This window comes from Durio zibethinus, chromosome 18 (genome assembly GCF_047325235.1).
Source record: "Durio zibethinus cultivar Kanyao isolate XHJ-2024 chromosome 18, ASM4732523v1, whole genome shotgun sequence".
NCBI lineage: Eukaryota > Viridiplantae > Streptophyta > Magnoliopsida > Malvales > Malvaceae > Durio > Durio zibethinus.
Window position 1 is genome coordinate 22,418,102 of NC_143179.1, and position 16,975 is coordinate 22,435,076.

General features: G+C 37.5%; 5 protein-coding genes across 7 annotated transcripts; all 5 read left to right on the plus strand.

Annotated features, from left to right (window-relative positions):
* Nucleotides 1–150: 150 nt before the first annotated feature.
* LOC111300039 (uncharacterized) lies at nucleotides 151–3,216 on the plus strand. Its single transcript, XM_022895641.2, has 3 exons — nucleotides 151–535; nucleotides 610–825; nucleotides 2,840–3,216. Exons 1-3 carry the CDS (start codon nucleotides 284–286, stop codon nucleotides 2,918–2,920), a joined length of 549 nt encoding a protein of 182 aa, XP_022751376.2. The 5' UTR covers nucleotides 151–283; the 3' UTR covers nucleotides 2,921–3,216.
* Nucleotides 3,217–4,247: 1,031 nt separating this feature from the next.
* LOC111300037 (plant-specific TFIIB-related protein 1) lies at nucleotides 4,248–8,255 on the plus strand. Of its 2 annotated transcripts, XM_089747982.1 has the most exons (4): nucleotides 4,266–4,993; nucleotides 6,202–6,360; nucleotides 6,692–7,542; nucleotides 7,808–8,255. In XM_089747982.1, exons 1-3 carry the CDS (start codon nucleotides 4,406–4,408, stop codon nucleotides 7,532–7,534), a joined length of 1,590 nt encoding a protein of 529 aa, XP_089604108.1. In that variant the 5' UTR covers nucleotides 4,266–4,405; the 3' UTR covers nucleotides 7,535–7,542; nucleotides 7,808–8,255. The 2 variants fall into 2 exon arrangements, with proteins under 2 accessions (XP_022751374.2, XP_089604108.1); XM_022895639.2 differs by lacking the exon at nucleotides 7,808–8,255 and having other exon boundaries at nucleotides 4,248–4,993; nucleotides 6,692–7,700.
* A 141-nt stretch (nucleotides 8,256–8,396) lies between these two features.
* On the plus strand, nucleotides 8,397–12,516 carry LOC111300038 (acidic leucine-rich nuclear phosphoprotein 32-related protein-like). Its single transcript, XM_022895640.2, has 2 exons — nucleotides 8,397–9,812; nucleotides 11,475–12,516. Exons 1-2 carry the CDS (start codon nucleotides 8,727–8,729, stop codon nucleotides 11,724–11,726), a joined length of 1,338 nt encoding a protein of 445 aa, XP_022751375.2. The 5' UTR covers nucleotides 8,397–8,726; the 3' UTR covers nucleotides 11,727–12,516.
* A 151-nt stretch (nucleotides 12,517–12,667) lies between these two features.
* On the plus strand, nucleotides 12,668–13,566 carry LOC111300040 (anti-muellerian hormone type-2 receptor). Of its 2 annotated transcripts, XM_022895643.2 has the most exons (2): nucleotides 12,668–13,286; nucleotides 13,362–13,566. In XM_022895643.2, exons 1-2 carry the CDS (start codon nucleotides 12,890–12,892, stop codon nucleotides 13,391–13,393), a joined length of 429 nt encoding a protein of 142 aa, XP_022751378.1. In that variant the 5' UTR covers nucleotides 12,668–12,889; the 3' UTR covers nucleotides 13,394–13,566. The 2 variants fall into 2 exon arrangements, with proteins under 2 accessions (XP_022751378.1, XP_089604109.1); XM_089747983.1 differs by having other exon boundaries at nucleotides 12,668–13,566.
* Nucleotides 13,567–14,926: 1,360 nt separating this feature from the next.
* Nucleotides 14,927–16,937, plus strand: LOC111300777 (F-box protein At5g49610-like). The gene is made up of 3 exons (XM_089747986.1): nucleotides 14,927–14,945; nucleotides 15,117–15,237; nucleotides 15,600–16,937. Exons 2-3 carry the CDS (start codon nucleotides 15,121–15,123, stop codon nucleotides 16,680–16,682), a joined length of 1,200 nt encoding a protein of 399 aa, XP_089604112.1. The 5' UTR covers nucleotides 14,927–14,945; nucleotides 15,117–15,120; the 3' UTR covers nucleotides 16,683–16,937.
* Nucleotides 16,938–16,975: the final 38 nt, after the last annotated feature.

Below are 16,975 nucleotides of genomic sequence, written 5' to 3' on the forward strand. Positions count from 1 at the left end.
GTTAAATCTGCCATCACATTCACATCGACGGTCAATATCGCCCTAAATCGGATAATGGTCAACTAAAACGAAATTAATCTAGTGTGGTGGCCCGCAGATAATAACATACTCCTTTCCCTCGAAACCGCAAACCCATTTTGTTACTTTGTTTCCTTTCCAAATCTAAGTCCAGAAATAACACAACAAAAAATAAAATAAAATAAAAAATAAATTCACAACGGAATTTTTTTAAATAGAAAAAGCCTGAAGGAAAAAATTTGTTTTCTTTCTTCTTTTATTCGGAATGAAGGATGATGACACTCTGCCGACGACAACGGCAACGGCAACGGCGACGACAGTGAATGTGAAAAAGGAAAGCTCAGACTCGAGTCTATTTGGTAGAGGCCGGTACAAGTTCTGGGCATTAGCGGCGATTTTGTTGCTGGCATTCTGGTCGATGTTCACTGGTACCGTTACTCTCCGGTGGTTCGCCGGTAATCTCAACCGTCTTTCCGATGATCTCGATAGCCCCATTCATGACGATCTGGATGTCCTCGTATGTTCCCCTCAAAATTTTCTCCTTTCTATCTTTGCATTTAAAAAATATTTTTTCTCAATTTTTTTTTTTAGGAAATGGAGGAGGGAGAGAAGGTGGTGAAACACATGTGGGACGTGTACACTAACAGCCGTCGAATAAGATTACCGAGGTTTTGGCAAGAGGCGTTTGAGGCTGCCTACGAGGAGTTGACCAGTGATGTGCCTGGGGTTAGGGAGGCTGCAATCACTGAGATCGCTAAGATGTCCGTTCGTTCCGTAGAGCTTGATCCTCCTCCTATCCAATCAACGGTGAGGATTTAGGGTTTTTTTTAATCATTGTGAATTATGCTGACTTGCTGCATGATATCATTTTTTAAAAATCTCTGAGCTTTGTGTGTGGTGATCTAGAATAATTGTCGCTATTCATGCATTTCAGCTTTTGATTAAACACATGCTTTGCTTAAACGTGTGATTGCCCAATTTACGTGTAAGTGACCAAAAAAACAACTAGGGTTTCTGTTAATTACGTTTGATCCTTAGCTTAACCAGATTTTCCTTCATTAGAATTCATTTTACACCTACAATTTCTTTGCTGTTTTTGGCAAGGTTTTGTTCTGCTAGAAATTTGATTTCGATTGTATATGACCAGAAAAGCAACTGGATTGCCCTGCGATTACATTTGGTTAGTAGCTTAATGGATTTTCCCTTCATTAGACTTGATTTTATTGCCTACTTTCGGTGACGTTTAGTTTTATATTCACTTTCCATTTCATTCAATTATAATTTCTGCCCTTTGATCCCTCTCAAGTGTATGGTCTTTCTTTTAGATTTTTAAGAACCTCATCTTTCTTTTGGGGACTTAGCATTAAGTGAGTGGGATCTAGGTTTTGGATACATTTGGCAGTCTAGCAGACACTTACTAGTTTTGGGACTACTTATTTGTGTTTTTCTTTGTTTTGTTCCAAGAAAGGATTTCAGAAATTTTGTTGCTGATCCTTTATAGTCATCTGTTTTCCTGCTTTGCCATTTCTAGTTAAGTTGCTCTTCTTATTAGCTCTATCGATTCTGTTAGAGGATTCAAAAATTTCAAGTTTATTCTTTTTCATAATCCACCCTAGACCTTGATGAATGCAAAGTTCCTCTTGGTCTCTATAGGTGGGAGAAATTAGTTATGACAAAGCTGTAGTTGATCTTAATCTGGACGATTTTTCCCTTATAGAGTTTGGAAATCCAATTAAATGACATTTGCCAAGGTGTTGTGAGGAGGTTGGAAAGTTTATTTCACAAAATTTTATAAGGGGATGGAGATGAAAGTTTTGGTGGTTCATGTTTCTCTATTATTGAATTCTTTGGTACAAAAGGCCAAAGGGAACAAGATTAAGTTAAAATTGAATGAGACCAGAGGCTGGTGAAGTTTCACGCTGAAAGGCAAATAGATCTGATTAATTCAATTAACTAATATGTAGGTTTATTCCATTCAACCTGTTCGACAATTGGAGCATATCTGAATTTGACATGAATTTGCAGCTGTAGACTTACTTTGGTTTGCTTTTATTACTATGCATTCTTCCCCACTTTAGTATTGGAGTTTTCTGTATTCGAATAACTTGAGGTTGTAGACTTTCTCAGTTTGCTAGGATCCAGTTGTTGAATAACTTTAAGCATGTTATATGTTCTTGTATTATGAGCATGGCTTTCAGCATTTTTTCTCTCATGGTAATTTGCATTTTTCTGTCTTTCTAATGGCTGTCATCATTGGAATCCTGTGATAATGTACTTACTTTTACTCGGAGTTATCATGTAATCAAATTAGTTGAAGTGCCCTCTATTCTATATGTATCTGTTTGGGCTCTCACTCGTGATCTTAATGGCTGCATATGTAAACCAATCGAGTTACATCAAAGTCATTTCATTCTCTCGGTTATTCTTCCAATCCTTTGCACTTTAATTTGATGAACCATAGGGATTTTCTAGATCTCAGAACCCGTTTATCTAAAAGATTGTAGAGTCAGGGTGTGTTCATGGTTAGATGGTAGCAACTGCTCATGGTTAGACTCTATGGCATTCAATGTCTTAATGAATGATCTTATGGTAGTAAAATCTATCATTTATAACGATTCAGAGGGTAAAATATCATATTCATTCCAATTTTTAAGATGGATTTGATTGTGTAGAGCAAGTAAAATCGCACATAGGAACAATTGAAGGAAATGAAGTTATTTTATGCTGTTTGCCGCTGTTTTCTTTTGTTATCTTAGTGGTTAGTAGAGTGAGACTGCGCATGGCCTTTGCGTTTTTACCATTTATATGTTGGCACTGGCAGATTGTAAGAGAACTGAGCAAGGGTCCGAAACGAGCACAGAAAGGTGGATCCAAGGTAACCTCAAATGGAAATGCTCAATGATGTGCATAATGTCAGTGGTAGTGATCGGCAAAACCATATAGTTCTTCACATTTTTCGTCACAGGGACAGACTCGAACAACTACAGATCCAATGACTATGATTTTGGGAAATGCCTTGAATGAAATAAGCTCAGTAGTTTACGCTCATCTTCTACCATTGAAAGGGCCTTTTTTCATATATGAGGGAGAATCAGAATCTCCTTTTAAAAAAAAAAATCATATATGTAACATTTAGTGGGATGAAATTGTTTGAATTTCAATTTTTTAATATCATAAATCAAATTTACGATGTACAAATTTACATATAGTCTCAAGTCAATTTTTTTATCATACAATTAAATGTGAACAGACTGTAATTTAAAGAAAAATTTCGGAGAAAGCATTAGTCTCTCTTAAAACCCAAAAAAAAAAAAAAAAAGAAGCTAAAAGGATCAATAAAAGTGGTTTTAAATTATGAAGTACAATAATAAAACAATTTTGAGCAAAGCTGCAGCTGGGGTTTTTTATTTTCCATCACCAACTTTACTGGTCAAGTTGTTAGCCCAACCTTTTACCAATCTTTAGGCATTGGGTTATTCGTATTTTGATTTTGATCTAATCAATTGATTAAATCAGATTTAGTTCGGTTATAAAGTTATTGAATTAATTTTTGATTAATTATTAAAAATAATTTTAATTTTTTTTATTTTTATTAATTCAATTCAATAATAAACTAAAATGAATTAATTGCAATTTTAATTAAAATTAAAATTAATTAAAAATATAAAAAATAAATTATTTTATTTTATAAATTATTAATTTTTTTAATTTAATATTTTGATATTTGAATACTTTAATTGAATGATTTTATTTATTTTATATTTAATATGAAAAATTAAAATTTTAAATTAAAATTTAATTTAAATATATTTTATTATTTGATTAATCTATAAAATAACTAAATTAAAATTATTAATTTTAAATTTTTAATTTAATAAATTAAAATAAAATAAAATATTTTAATTTTAAATAATTAATTTAAAATTAATCGATCGAACACAACTACTAAATCAAACTTTCAAATTTGAATCAAAGTTTTTTTTTTTAATTCCAACAGCCTAGACCTCACTTAACTATTTTTATTTTTCTTTCAAGAGAATTTAAACAAAAGATTTAATTTTTTATATTTAAAGATATAAATAATTAAATCTTAGATCACTTAAATGGAAAATTTATCTCGTTACGAGCAAATTTTTAAAATAAAATATAAATATGTAAAATCTAAGTTTAAAAAATAAATCAGAGGGGATTGTTTTTAATATAAGGTTTGAACATGTGAAATTTGACTTTAAAAAAAAAGTGGTAAGGGTCTTATTATATATATAAAAAGTAAGTAATTTAAAAGTAATTTTTCATTAAAAAACGTCAAGAAATACAAATGCTTGTCCTCTTTGTAGTTCAGTGATCAGTCCATATTCCCATTTTTTCTCGCGTTAGTAGATCGCCGATGAAGTGTCCATATTGTTTGGCGGCGCAAGGTCGGTGCGCTACCACGACCACTGGCCGGTCCATAACAGAGTGCTCCTCGTGCGGTCGAGTCGTCGAAGAGCGCCAATTCCAAAACCACCACCTCTTCCACGTGCGTGCTCAAGATACACCTCTCTGCCTCGTCACCTCCGACATCCCCGCTCCGGCTTCCGCCTACCAAGTCAACGAAGAGGACCCGTTTGAGCCCACGGGCTTTATAACGGCCTTTTCCACATGGTCCCTCGAGCCCAACCCGCTCTTCCTCCGCTCCTCTCTCTCCTTCTCCGGCCACCTTGCGGAGCTTGAGCGGACTCTAGAGCTTTCTTCGTCTTCAACTCCGTCGTCAACGTCGTCGTCGACGGTTGTGATGGATAATTTGAGGGCATATATGCAGATTATCGACGTGGCGTCGATTTTAGGGTTGGATTGCGACATATCGGATCACGCGTTTCAATTTTTTAGGGATTGTTGTTCGGCTACCTGTTTGAGGAACCGGAGCGTTGAGGCGCTTGCTACTGCTGCTCTTGTTCAGGCCATTAGGGAAGCTCAAGAGCCCCGAACCCTGCAGGTAATCAATCACATGTCTATTGATTAAGTGAGGTTTTACATTTGAGTTGTTTATGCTAAAATATTTTTGTGGTGAGGTAAATTTAGTTGAATTATATAACTCAGAATCAAGTTTGTTATTACATCTGGGAATTGTGCTTATTTGCAATTTCAAGACCCCTTGGTACATTGGATTTTTGATGCCTTAAACTGCCCTACACTTGGCTCAAATGGTTGAAATGGTTGATCCATTGTGCCAACTTGTGAGCAGATTGGCTTTAGGAAGAATCTATTATGTATGTACATATGTATGTATGTATGTTTGTATGTATATGGATATGCTACACTAAATTTTGTTAAATTTCGGTTGTTTCTCCTGCAAATGATGAGGTATTGCATAGCTATATGTTCCAAGTGTTTGCATATTTTGTTGATTATGATCTATTCTCCTGTAAAATTACGATCTAACATGATTCATTCTTTTAGCTTTTCATATTGTCGAGGGATATAAGGTAGTTTGTTGTTGTTATAGTTGTTGTATGATCTATTCTCGTAGAGTGGGAATTGAGAAAGAAGCTAATTGCTGCTATATGGGAAGTTCTCAAGTACTATTTCTGGAGTTTGAGATAGCATCTTGTATTCTTTCCCTTTAGTATATGCTGGACTCATATGTTATCGTTAGTCCATAGATACCTTTCTTATAAGGTATTGCACCTGTAACTCTTGTGACCTTGTTTTAAGCCACTGTTAAGGTTCCATAGGGATCATTCTTCAGTGTAATGTGAAATTTCAGTTGGCTGAGCGGTGGTGGGCCTGGTGACACGGAGAATTGGACTGGTGTGAAAATGAAGAGAGTAAGTAGGGAGGTGGGATTAAAAGGAGAACCAGGCAACCATTAAGGTAAATCAAGGGAATGATAATACTGTTTATGGTTAATATTTATGAGGATTTGAGATTGTGGAGGAGAATATAAGAAAACCTAGAGTGCTAAAGTCTAGAATTCTAGAGGTAAATGCTTCGTATTTTGTTTTCAATGTTGTTTCACTACTTTGTGCCCTTGAAAGGGAAAAATGAAGAGTAGGTGCTTGATTATTAACATGGGTATTGCTTTTGCTGGGGTTGTAGACCATAAACCAATGACAGGAAATCTCTATTGCATATCTTGTTTGCATGTAATTTCTCCCCCTTCTTTATTCTAAAGCATCTCTAAGGACTGTTCTAAAATGACAGGAAATCTCTATTGCTGCCAATGTACCACAGAAAGAGATTGGCAAGTACATCAAGATACTGGGAGAAGCTTTACAATTAAGTCAGCCCATCAATAGTAATTCTATATCAGTCCATATGCCAAGATTTTGCACTCTCCTCCAGCTCAACAAATCTGCACAGGTACCTTTCTGTTTAAGAGACACTGCTTGGACCTAGTTATTTTAGTTGATGAAGTTGAATTGTAGCTATCAGAAATTATATCCCATTCCATACGCATATGTTTTGATAATTAAGATGGAAGATGTTGCAGATAAATGTTAAAAGAATGTAAAAATTGCTTAAAATTAAACAAGATGTATGAGAAATTATCTTGGGATGGATGATTATATCGAGTTGTGGTGCCAAGCTATTCTTTTAGAAATGATCTTGATTCAGTTGTTTCTCTAAACTCCTGCTTTTAAGTTCTGAATTTCATTGAAGATGGTTGTAATAGAGTTCTTAATATATTCAGGAGCTGGCAACTCATATTGGAGAAGTTGTGATCAACAAATGCTTCTGCACTCGTAGGAATCCAATCAGCATCTCCGCAGCTGCTATATATCTGGCATGCCAATTAGAAGACAAACGCAAAACTCAGGCTGAGATATGTAAGGTGACAGGTCTCACAGAGGTCACTCTCCGAAAAGTCTACAAAGAGTTATTAGAGAATTGGGATGATCTACTTCCATCTAATTATACCCCGGCTGTCCCTCCAGAGAAAGCATTTCCCACAACTACAATTGCCACGGGCCGATCTTCGGTGCCTCGAGTTGATCCAATTGACATGACTTCTTCATTGGACAGAGATAAGCAACAAGATTCCAAGTCCAATAAGGCTGATGAAACGGCAGAACCAGGCCTTCAACTTCAAGCTAGAGGCAAAGATGATGCAGAAAGCAACTGCAATTCTTCTGGAATTCATACTACTATGTTGAACTGGCCACCACAGTTCAGGCAACCCTGGCTTCAGTTTGCGTCACCTGGTGTTAGGACAGCAGGAGATAAAAACCAAACCATCATTCGAGGAGACGTTAACGAGCCACAACCAACCTGTCCAAAGTTAGAGCAGAAAGAAGATACATCGAAGATCGATTCCAAGGGTGCTAGTAGTTCTCTAAGGCCAAGCCAGTTCTCAAACACTCCAGCTTCAAATTTGAGTACAATCACTTGGCCATTTCGTTCACCAGCCTCATCAGGGCCTTCTCCAAACATGCCAATTGTGCATCCACCAAAGTTACCACCAGGTTATGCAGAACTTAAAGGTCCCGGCAGTCAAAATGGAAGTAAAAACACCAATCCGAATGGAGACTCCTAGTGAAACAGGTCCTGCCCTCTGCCATAAATTGTTATGGAACATCATTTAATGTAGTGTAAGGTTGCATTTGTTCTGCATGATCATGCTTGTGCTAGAATTCATGATTTTTCTGCGAGGCAAATGAAGGAATGGAATTCAAATTTATGTCTTTCTTTTTCTGAACAAACCCTGTTTTTTGTTTTTTTTTTTTTTTCTCAAAGAATTTATTTTCCATTTTTTACAATAAATTTATGTCTCTTTTTCTTTGAACTTTTTTGGGTTTGAAAAAACCAGGGCTGGTCCGTGATTCGTCAGGCGTGACTGTCTGTATTTTTCGAACCATCAAATCCCTCCTAATGCTTAGCGAATCCAGCTGTCTATAACCAGCGTGGCACGTCCGCAATTTCTTTGAACTTGGTAGGCATTCTTTTAATCTTCCCGATATTTACGCGCAAATTGGCGTGTCAAACATGGCGAGGTCCTCTGCCCGAACTCATTCTCTCTCATCTACCCAGATCCTTCTTGAAAACAAACACACTTACCTCCAATCTTCACCGTTCATTTATCCACGTCATCGATCCGTCTCTTCCTCTATCCAACGGTTCACGTCCCTCCAATAATTCACAAAACCACCTCCCCCGCTCCCTTGAACAAAACCGCACCCTTAACCCTAGCCACGGACCACGAGCCGCTCACCTTTTCGCTTGGAGGTTCATCCCGAGTCGCCCTAACCAATAAGAAACAAAGAAAATAAAAAGAAAAAAAGAAAAAAAGAAAAAAAAAAGGTGAGAAAAAGAGAGAAAAAAATAGAGAAAATTGAAATTAAGGTTCTGTTTATTTTTATTTATGTTTTATTTATATCTTTGTGTTTTTTTCCTCAAACGTTTCGATCTTGAAAGAACAGATTCCGTATATGTGAAAAAAAAAAGAAAGGGTTTTAAGCCATTGAAACAGATTAAAAACCGAACTTACTCTCGATCATCAAAATCTTGGGTTAGGGTTTCCTTTATGTTTTTCCCAATTTTTTTAGCTTCCTTCCTTTGATATTCTTTTTACACTTTTTGTTACTGGTAATGACACTCCTTTAATCTCTTCCTTTTCGAACCATCCCGTTGAATCTATTTATTTCTTTAGATATATAGGTAAAGAAGCTTTAATTTAATATTTGTTTATATAAAAAGGGGTATATGAGATAAAAACGGGGCTGTATTTGATGGACGAGATCTGGGAGAGGGCGGTGGAGACAGCGTTAGACGGGCAACCGGACCACACGGCCGCTCGAACCTTGACACTAGATGGTGCCGTGAAGTGCGTCCAAGGTCGCCTCCCGCCGCCGAACCTCTTGGAAAAATTTGAGAATCTTCAACACCTGTCCATCGCCAATATCGGCGTTTCATCTCTGGAACAGTTTCCTCGTCTTCCAAATCTCCAGAAACTCATCCTTTCAGACAACAGAATCGCCGGTGGCTTGGAGTTCCTCTTCGAAGCCGGCCTCGAGTCTCTCCGAGACCTCGACTTGTCCAATAATCGGATTCAATATATCGAGGATCTTGCCCCGCTTGCCCAGCTTAAGCTTGTTTCACTCGATCTTTATGAGTGTCCGGTTACCAGAGTTAAGGATTATCGATCCAGGGTTTTCGGGTTGATTAAATCGTTGAAATATTTGGATAAAATGGATGACGAAGAGAACGAAAGGCCGGAGTCAGATGACGAAGAAGAAGATGAAGAGGAGGATGATGACGATGATCCTGGGAGTGGGGAAATCGATGGTGAGGATCGGCCGTATAGAATGGATAATGGGCATAGCGAAGGAGGGGAAGGGATTGTTGATGTTGATGAGGATGAAGAGAGCGATGCAGATGAAGAAGAGACTGAGACAGGTAGAAGAGTAAATGGGCACAGCCATGAGGCCAACGGGTTTCGGATTGAGGAAGTTGGGGGAGACGAAGATGAAGAAGATGAGGATGATGATGATGAGTATAATGATTCAGGTGAGGAAGTTGATGATGAGGAAGAAGATGATGTTGTGGAAGTGCATGAGATTGGAGATAGTGATGATGAGGAAGATGGGGTAGAGGATGATGACGATGATGTTGATGATGAAGATGACGAGGAGGAGGTAGATAATGACGAAGGGGATTTTGCTGAGCTGGAGAGTACTGGGCGTTTAACGAGCACTGAAGGGGAGATTGATGGGCATGAGCATGGAGAAAATGATGGGGATGATGATGATAATGGTGAGACTGGTGAGGAAGAGCAAGGTGTTGAAGATTATGGGGACTTCGAAGATGAAGAGGAGGTGAGATTTATTATTGCTTAGCATTACTACTACCTCATGCTTCTAAGGTTTTAACCTAATTGTGTCCTAACTTGATTGAATTGTTTGATTGAAATGGCCTTTTCAGATTTTTCAGGTGAAGAAGATAACATGGCTGTGCTGCTATGTTTTGAATGCTGTTTTTTTTTGCTATTACTTGTGAAATCTCCGCAAAGTTCTTACATTTTTTTTCTTGGTTGTCTAGATCTATACATAAATCAATTTTTCTATATACACTTGTTGCTGCGTGCTTTTGTTGTTTTAAAGCATCAAAGAGGAGAAGAAGTTCCGAGCTTCTGTCATACTGCTGGGCAAGAATTTGGGCTTTTATATAGACCTTTAGTCAGAGTCAAGCGTTTTATAACTTTGACTAGTTTTGTTGTTAATAATCATATATGTGGATTTTTTTTTCCCCATAAAAGAGCTAATATATGGACAGCTTTTACAGTTTTTCCACATGCTTCCTTGGTGATTTTAGTATTTCTCATTTTTGCTAATGTATCGGGTAGTTTCTTGTTCTAGTTTTCAACACTTGTTCTCACTCATTCTATTAAGCTTTTGCATGGTGAGGACAATATAGAAATTACTGCAAAGCATACTGCTTTTGAATTTTTAATGTAAAATGAGCCTTGTGAAATGTTTTTCTTGAAATATTTAGCTTATCAGTTCTTCCCCGAAATATTGATATTGGTTACTGTATGTACTCATTACCAGAAAAGGTCAATTGGGGTTTTGTCTTTAAAATGTGTTTTATTCTCTTGTTGAGGATGTTCTTCATCATGCTAATATACTTAGTTAACTTCTTCTGCATCGCTGCAATGAGCCTGTTCTTACTAGACCCTGTTATAAGAAAATTTTATGCTTTCTCCTCTAAAATATTATTCATTGAGAAGAGTCAATGCTTTCGTTATGTTATTTTTGTCTTCTGGTTCTCTGAGAATATTGTTTTAGTTCACTATTTATATACAAAACCATGGCAACTTGGGTTGTCAAAAACTTTATGTTCTATAGATTGCAGGCAGCTAAAGTGCAGGTTTAAAACTGATAAGCCACTTTCTAATGGCATGACTTATTTTTTATAAAGTTTCTGTATTATCTTGATATTAATGTTATCCTGTGGGATTGTGGGTTGTTTTGGAAATTTTTAGTTAATAATTTCATCTGTTTCTCTTAGCCTTTTGGATTTTTTCTTGGTGGAGTTGCTTTTGCTTGTGGATTATTTATAGAAACTTCTTATTATTTCACATCTAAAAAATTATTGGTATGCAATTATTTCTGGCTGTGTTGTTGCAGTAAGTAGTTTAGTTCATCAATTATTTGATATTTCTGTAATTATTAGCATCTGAGTTAGTACAAGTTATCGGGGCTAAGATGTTTCCTGTTCAGAAGAATATCACTGCTGTTAATTTTAATGTCTCTGGCTTTTTTTTTTTTTTTTTTTAACTTTTGGGTTGATTTGGGGTTGAGAGATAAAAGAGGGTGAATGAAGATGAGAGTTTTAAGTATCTGCTATTTTCTTTATTTTGAATATAGTTCACTTTTTACTTTTTCAATTTCGTTGTATTTTCTCAATTGTGGTACATTTCATTTAGCTCATTGCTTATGATGAAATAATTGAATTGTTGTTGTTGACTGGAATGGCAGGATGAAGACTATGGTGAAGGTTACCTGGTTCAACCAGTGAGCCAGGCTGAAGAACCTGATGCTGGAGGTAGTGATATGGAGCCAGGGAATGAAGATGATGATGCAGAAGAGCAGGAAGAAGTTGAAGATGATGAGGAAGTTCAGCTGCAGCCATCTTCACAGCTTAAGAGAAAGAGAAGTGATGATGGTGAGGATGATGAGGAGGAAGATGATGTTGTTGAGTTTGGAAAGGCATCAAAGAAGCATCGCTAGTTCTATACGATTTCCCAAGTTAGATGCTTTTGTTAATCCTTAAGAAAGCTTGGAAACGGGAACTTGATGTTAGATAGATTGATTGATAGTCTTCTGGTAGTGATGTTGGCTGTGTTTTTGGACAACAAATGTTTAGGTGAAAGGAATTGTGTATCTTGGTCTTGGCTGGCACTTGCTTAGTTCAAAATGTCGTTAGCGTTTTTCTCCCGCCTGCCTTTCTTTCATATAGCCGTTCTATATGTTGATTCAAATGGCAGTTATGAAGGGTTTGCCGCCCATGTTCAGCTCTCTGGGTGAGGAAAAGAGAACATGATAAAATCTTTGTTTTTTCGTGTTCGGCCAAGCGGGTTATTTAAAGGGGGAGGGATTGTATGTTATAATACGATTCTAGATGGTACTGTGATCCTCCTCGGCTCCATATTGAATCAGGCGGGTTGCAGGCAATTGACCAGCTCAGTACTTTATTACACGCATGGCAAGCTGTGATTGGTCGAATGGTTTTTAATATATGAGCTGCGGCATGTGGGCCATGTAGCAATCAAGCTAGAGTTTGATGTGGCAAAAGGATCAAGTACATTTTTCCTACGGTCTCACAGTCACATGTTACATGGAACCGTTGCGTCATGATTGACAGATTCTTTCTAGACTATGATCTATCGGTTTGATTACCATTTGATCTCTCCTTTTGTCACTGTAAAGTTTCGTAGCTGTGCTGTTGTAGTAAATGTTTTATACTTTTTATGGAAAAAAAATTGGAAAAGGAGGTAGCTTCAAGCTTCTTGTTGACGTATTCATATTGCAGTGGATGGTATAGTAGTAATTTAGCCAATTGTAATCTGGTGGATACAATGATTTTGAAATGAAATCTAGCTTCGGGCCAGTTTGAGGAGCATTAGTCAGAAGAGCCCAATACTAGTAAGCTACGGGCGTAACCTTCCATCAGGCATTTCCACCACGTGTCTTGTATTAATGAATAGAATTTAAAATTTCGAAGATAAATGGTGAATGGCTTAGTTCTTTCGTGATAAAGGGCAGAGGACCCTCTCTAGTCCTCACATGGTCTGTTTCGCAAGGCTGGATAGGGTACTCAGCTAGCTAGAACAGCAGCACTGCCCTAGAATAGGCGGACATCAAAAGAACTTCCCCCACTTTCTCCTCTGGCCATGGATGCCTCAAAGATGCTGCTACTATCACCACCATCAACCCCCCTACTTTCACTAAAACACCGTAGTTTCCTTGTCACGTATAAAAGATCAAGGTTGCAGACTCCGCTGAAAGTGCTAGCCATGGCGAAGGAGACCAGTGAAAGCGACGATGGAGTTATAGAGAAAGCAGCAATAGCCGGTGGCTTGGTTGCCAGCCCAGTGATTGCCTGGTCCCTGTACACGCTCAAGACAACTGGGTGTGGTCTGCCCCCTGGGCCAGGTGGCTCGATTGGTGCGCTGGAAGGTCTGAGCTACCTAGTTGTTGTGGGTATTGTGGGTTGGTCTTTGTACACAAAAGCGAAAACTGGTTCTGGTCTGCCTAATGGGCCTTTTGGGTTACTTGGAGCTGCGGAAGGTTTATCATTCTTGTCTTTGCTTGCCATTTTGGTTGTTTTTGGGTTGCAATTCTTACAAAACGGTTCCATTCCAGGACCCCTCCCAAGTGACCAGTGCTTCGGCTGAGAAGAACGTGGAATGGGCCACTGCCGCTCAATCTTATGCTTCTGGCCATGGTTTACTGTCTTTACTCCAACCTGCAACTTTTCTACTTCATTTTTTTAACATAGTTGATTAGGCTGTGCTGCCTAGGTATTGTAAATAACTTACATAAATAATGAAGTTTCCTTTTCTCTGTTTCTCTTTCTCGTTGTGATTTCTATTAAAATTTTCATGAATGGTTTCTTACTGTATCTGCAATTCGATATGATTAAACATTATTCATCTACCCTTATCCTTTCTTTCTTTTGAGTACAAATCATCTAATGACACCCCACATCCTTAATTTTATCAAATACTTGATTAAAATTTTCTCTCTTTTTCAGTTTGAATCAACGACAACAACAATTGAACCAGAAATATTCCAAGGATTCATAAATTTTTACCAACTTTAACCAAGTCAAAATTATTTGGGTCATGAAGAAAAAGGCCTCTAATTATTTGGGTGAAGTTAATATTGATATAAATTTAAGGATTGTTGGTTATGTGAAAGGCTTGTTGAGCTCCAGCTAACCTCTTTTGTCCTACAAATACGATGTTGTTTGGCTTTGACAAGAACAAAATATAAATTAGTGCAAATTTTGGTGTAAATTTGTGTTTTTTTTTTCTTGCAATAAGAATTGTTTATGATAGAAAATTAATTCAATCGACTTAAGCTTTGACTTTTCTTATAAATTTTTATAATTTTAATGATAAAATAAAAATCCATGGTACTAAAATCATTAACGAAATGATGCGGAAAAGCATTTGAAGAAAGTAGGAACTTTCCGCACAAGTTCTCTCTTTTATTTTTCGCCAGCCAATCAAAAATTTATGATTGACCTAATGACTTAACAACGAAGTCAATACCCCAAACATGAAGTTAAAGCATCATGATCAATAACAACAAGCCACGTGTGAAAACCTGTCTCTCCGTACATAAACTGTCTTGAAGCTCAACTACGTTAAATAAAAACCGCGAGTGCCAGAATCAGCCCGAACTCTTCTATTTCTCGGTGAAGTACTTTGAAACAGTGGTTGAAGTTTCCCACTCGTTTCCAAGGTTTCCTTGTTTCTTTTCCTCTTTGATTTCAACGTTTTTTTTTTTAATAATAAAGTTTCTGTTTGTTTTTTGGGGTTTTGATTCGATAACACCACAAAGAAGCGCCTTCCTCTGCATTCTCTGTGTTGTTTAATACGTATTATAATGGTTCTTTTCTTTTCTTGCTTTGTCTTTGTTTGTTTGCTAAGAAAATAAAAAACGAGGGTGGAAAAGAAAAAGACTTAGTTATTTCTTTTGTATTTTTTTGGGGTTTATTTTCTTGATTCTTTCTGTTTGTTTGCTAAGAAAATGAAAGAGAAACAAGTAAGAAAATGGGGATAAAGAAAAGAATTTTCTTCAACTGAATTTCCATTTGGTTTCCAGAAGGTTGGAATAAAGCGTAAATTTCCTGCCGAGTTTTTGTGTGCTCTTCTGTTTTCTTGGTGGGTCCAAAAAAATTGACTTTGACAACAATTTTTTTTTTTGGGTTTCTATAAGGTGTGACTTTAATTGAATTATTCATATTCTGATAAACCTCTTCAAATCTTTTGTTTCAATCCAGTGTAATAACTAATTTAGTTTTGGGATTGTATGTCTTGTCGCAATATCCCAAGCTATATGTGCAATTTTTACTTCTTCTTTGCTGACTAATTGAACCTGTGCCTCCAGGATTATGGCTGAGTTCGAGAGTAATGGTCAGGGTATGGCAGATTTGGAGAGTAACGAACAGGAAACGATGGAAGATGAAGGTCCAGATGCAGAGTGGGATGTTGATGACAGTTTTTACCCGGTATGGTTTCGGATTTTTTCACTCTAATTCTAAGGTTGAGAACATCTTAAATGCTGATAGATTGTGTGCTATGATCTTCTATAAGAACAGTTTGAAGTAGTATCTGTTTGGTCATTGTTGATTGAAATAAACAAGTGACACTTTCTTGTTTTATCTCTCATGGAAATAACTTAGGCTTTACCGCTGTGCTTCTGTAGCCAGCAAGATTGGATAGATGGGCCTGCTTTTATAAAATTTTCTGCATTTGTCAAACAATAAAGGAGATTGAATTTGTTTGCTGCTCTTTCTCCAACCCCACCCAATCCAATCCCCTTTTAATCTTTCTGAATCTCTTTATGATAAGATCTGTTCTTCTATTTCAGTTTTCCATCACGGCTAAGATTCCAAAGGGCTACACTGAACCCCCCAGAGCGCGCTTAGAAGATGTTGTGAGGAATTATGTGCTTCATTTTCTCCCTGCAAAATCACTCTATAGATTCAGAACTGTTTCCAAAGGATGGAATGAATGGATAAGCTATCCATTTTTTGCCCACAGGCAAACTACTTATTTCAAAGACATTTCTGGTCTCTTTTGTCAAGTTCCTGGTCTCAATCCTTCCTTCATCTCATTTAATCAAGATGCTTATGGCATGCCTGATCCCTCTTTGATGTTCTTGCCTGAGCCTGTCAACATCAGATCCTCTTGCAACGGTCTCCTTTGTTGTCAAAGTGTTGGGGACAATGTCTACTACATTTGCAACCCTGTGACCGAGGAATGGAAAGTGCTTCCTAAGCCGAACTTGTATCATGGAACTGAGGCAGCCATCGTACTTGTTTTTGAACCGCAGGCACTCAATTTTAAAGAATCTTATGAGCTTGTCTGTGCTGTCACTTTTCCTGATCATCCAGTTATCTATTTTGAGATTTACTCATCAAGGTCAAGCTCCTGGAGACTCTGTGACACGATATGCTGTGAACTTGATAGTTTGGATTTGCATAATGGTGGGTATTACATGAAGGGAGTTGTCTATTGGCAATCCTCTTCCGGTGGCATTCTTGCCTTTGATTTGAAGAATGAGCAATATGGTCTTCTGCCTCTTCCTCTCAGCGTTGGACAATATGGTTCTTTAACTGTGATGCATGGGGAGTTGTGTTACATTATGCCTCGTCGTCAAGATGATGGTTGCTCCATATACATTCACGGGAATATGGATATGAGCCTGAAGTCTGTAATCAATCTCACTTGTGATGATGTGGGGAGCATATTTGGTGTCTGCAGGGCTTTGCCCAGCATTAATGACGACATTCTGATACTTGCCAATGGGAGGAAGGTGATTGCTTATCATGTCAGGGAACATAAGGTGGAACTAATATTTACATCGGCAGGTGATGCATGTACCAGGTACCTACCGTATGTGAACAGCCTTGTATCAGTGAGGCATCCGTTGGTTGGAAAAAGGGCTTAATTGTCTAGACAGTCCCTCACAAAGTGTCTTGTAGATTTGTCGTCTGTTGGTTAAAAGGTGAGGCTGCTGGGGTACATGCTTAACCAAGCCTCACCTCTGCTTGTATCTTACTTTTCCTTTTAAACTAGATGTTTGTTTTTCTCTGGAAACTGAGAACTTCAGAAGTTTCTAGCTCATAACTTTTTGTAAGGAACTTCGCTTTCTGAAGCTAGTGATATGGATTGCAATACAAATGGTTTCTTCTTCCTTGTGTAATTTGCTCCATGATGGTGTGAATTCCCCATTTGTGATGC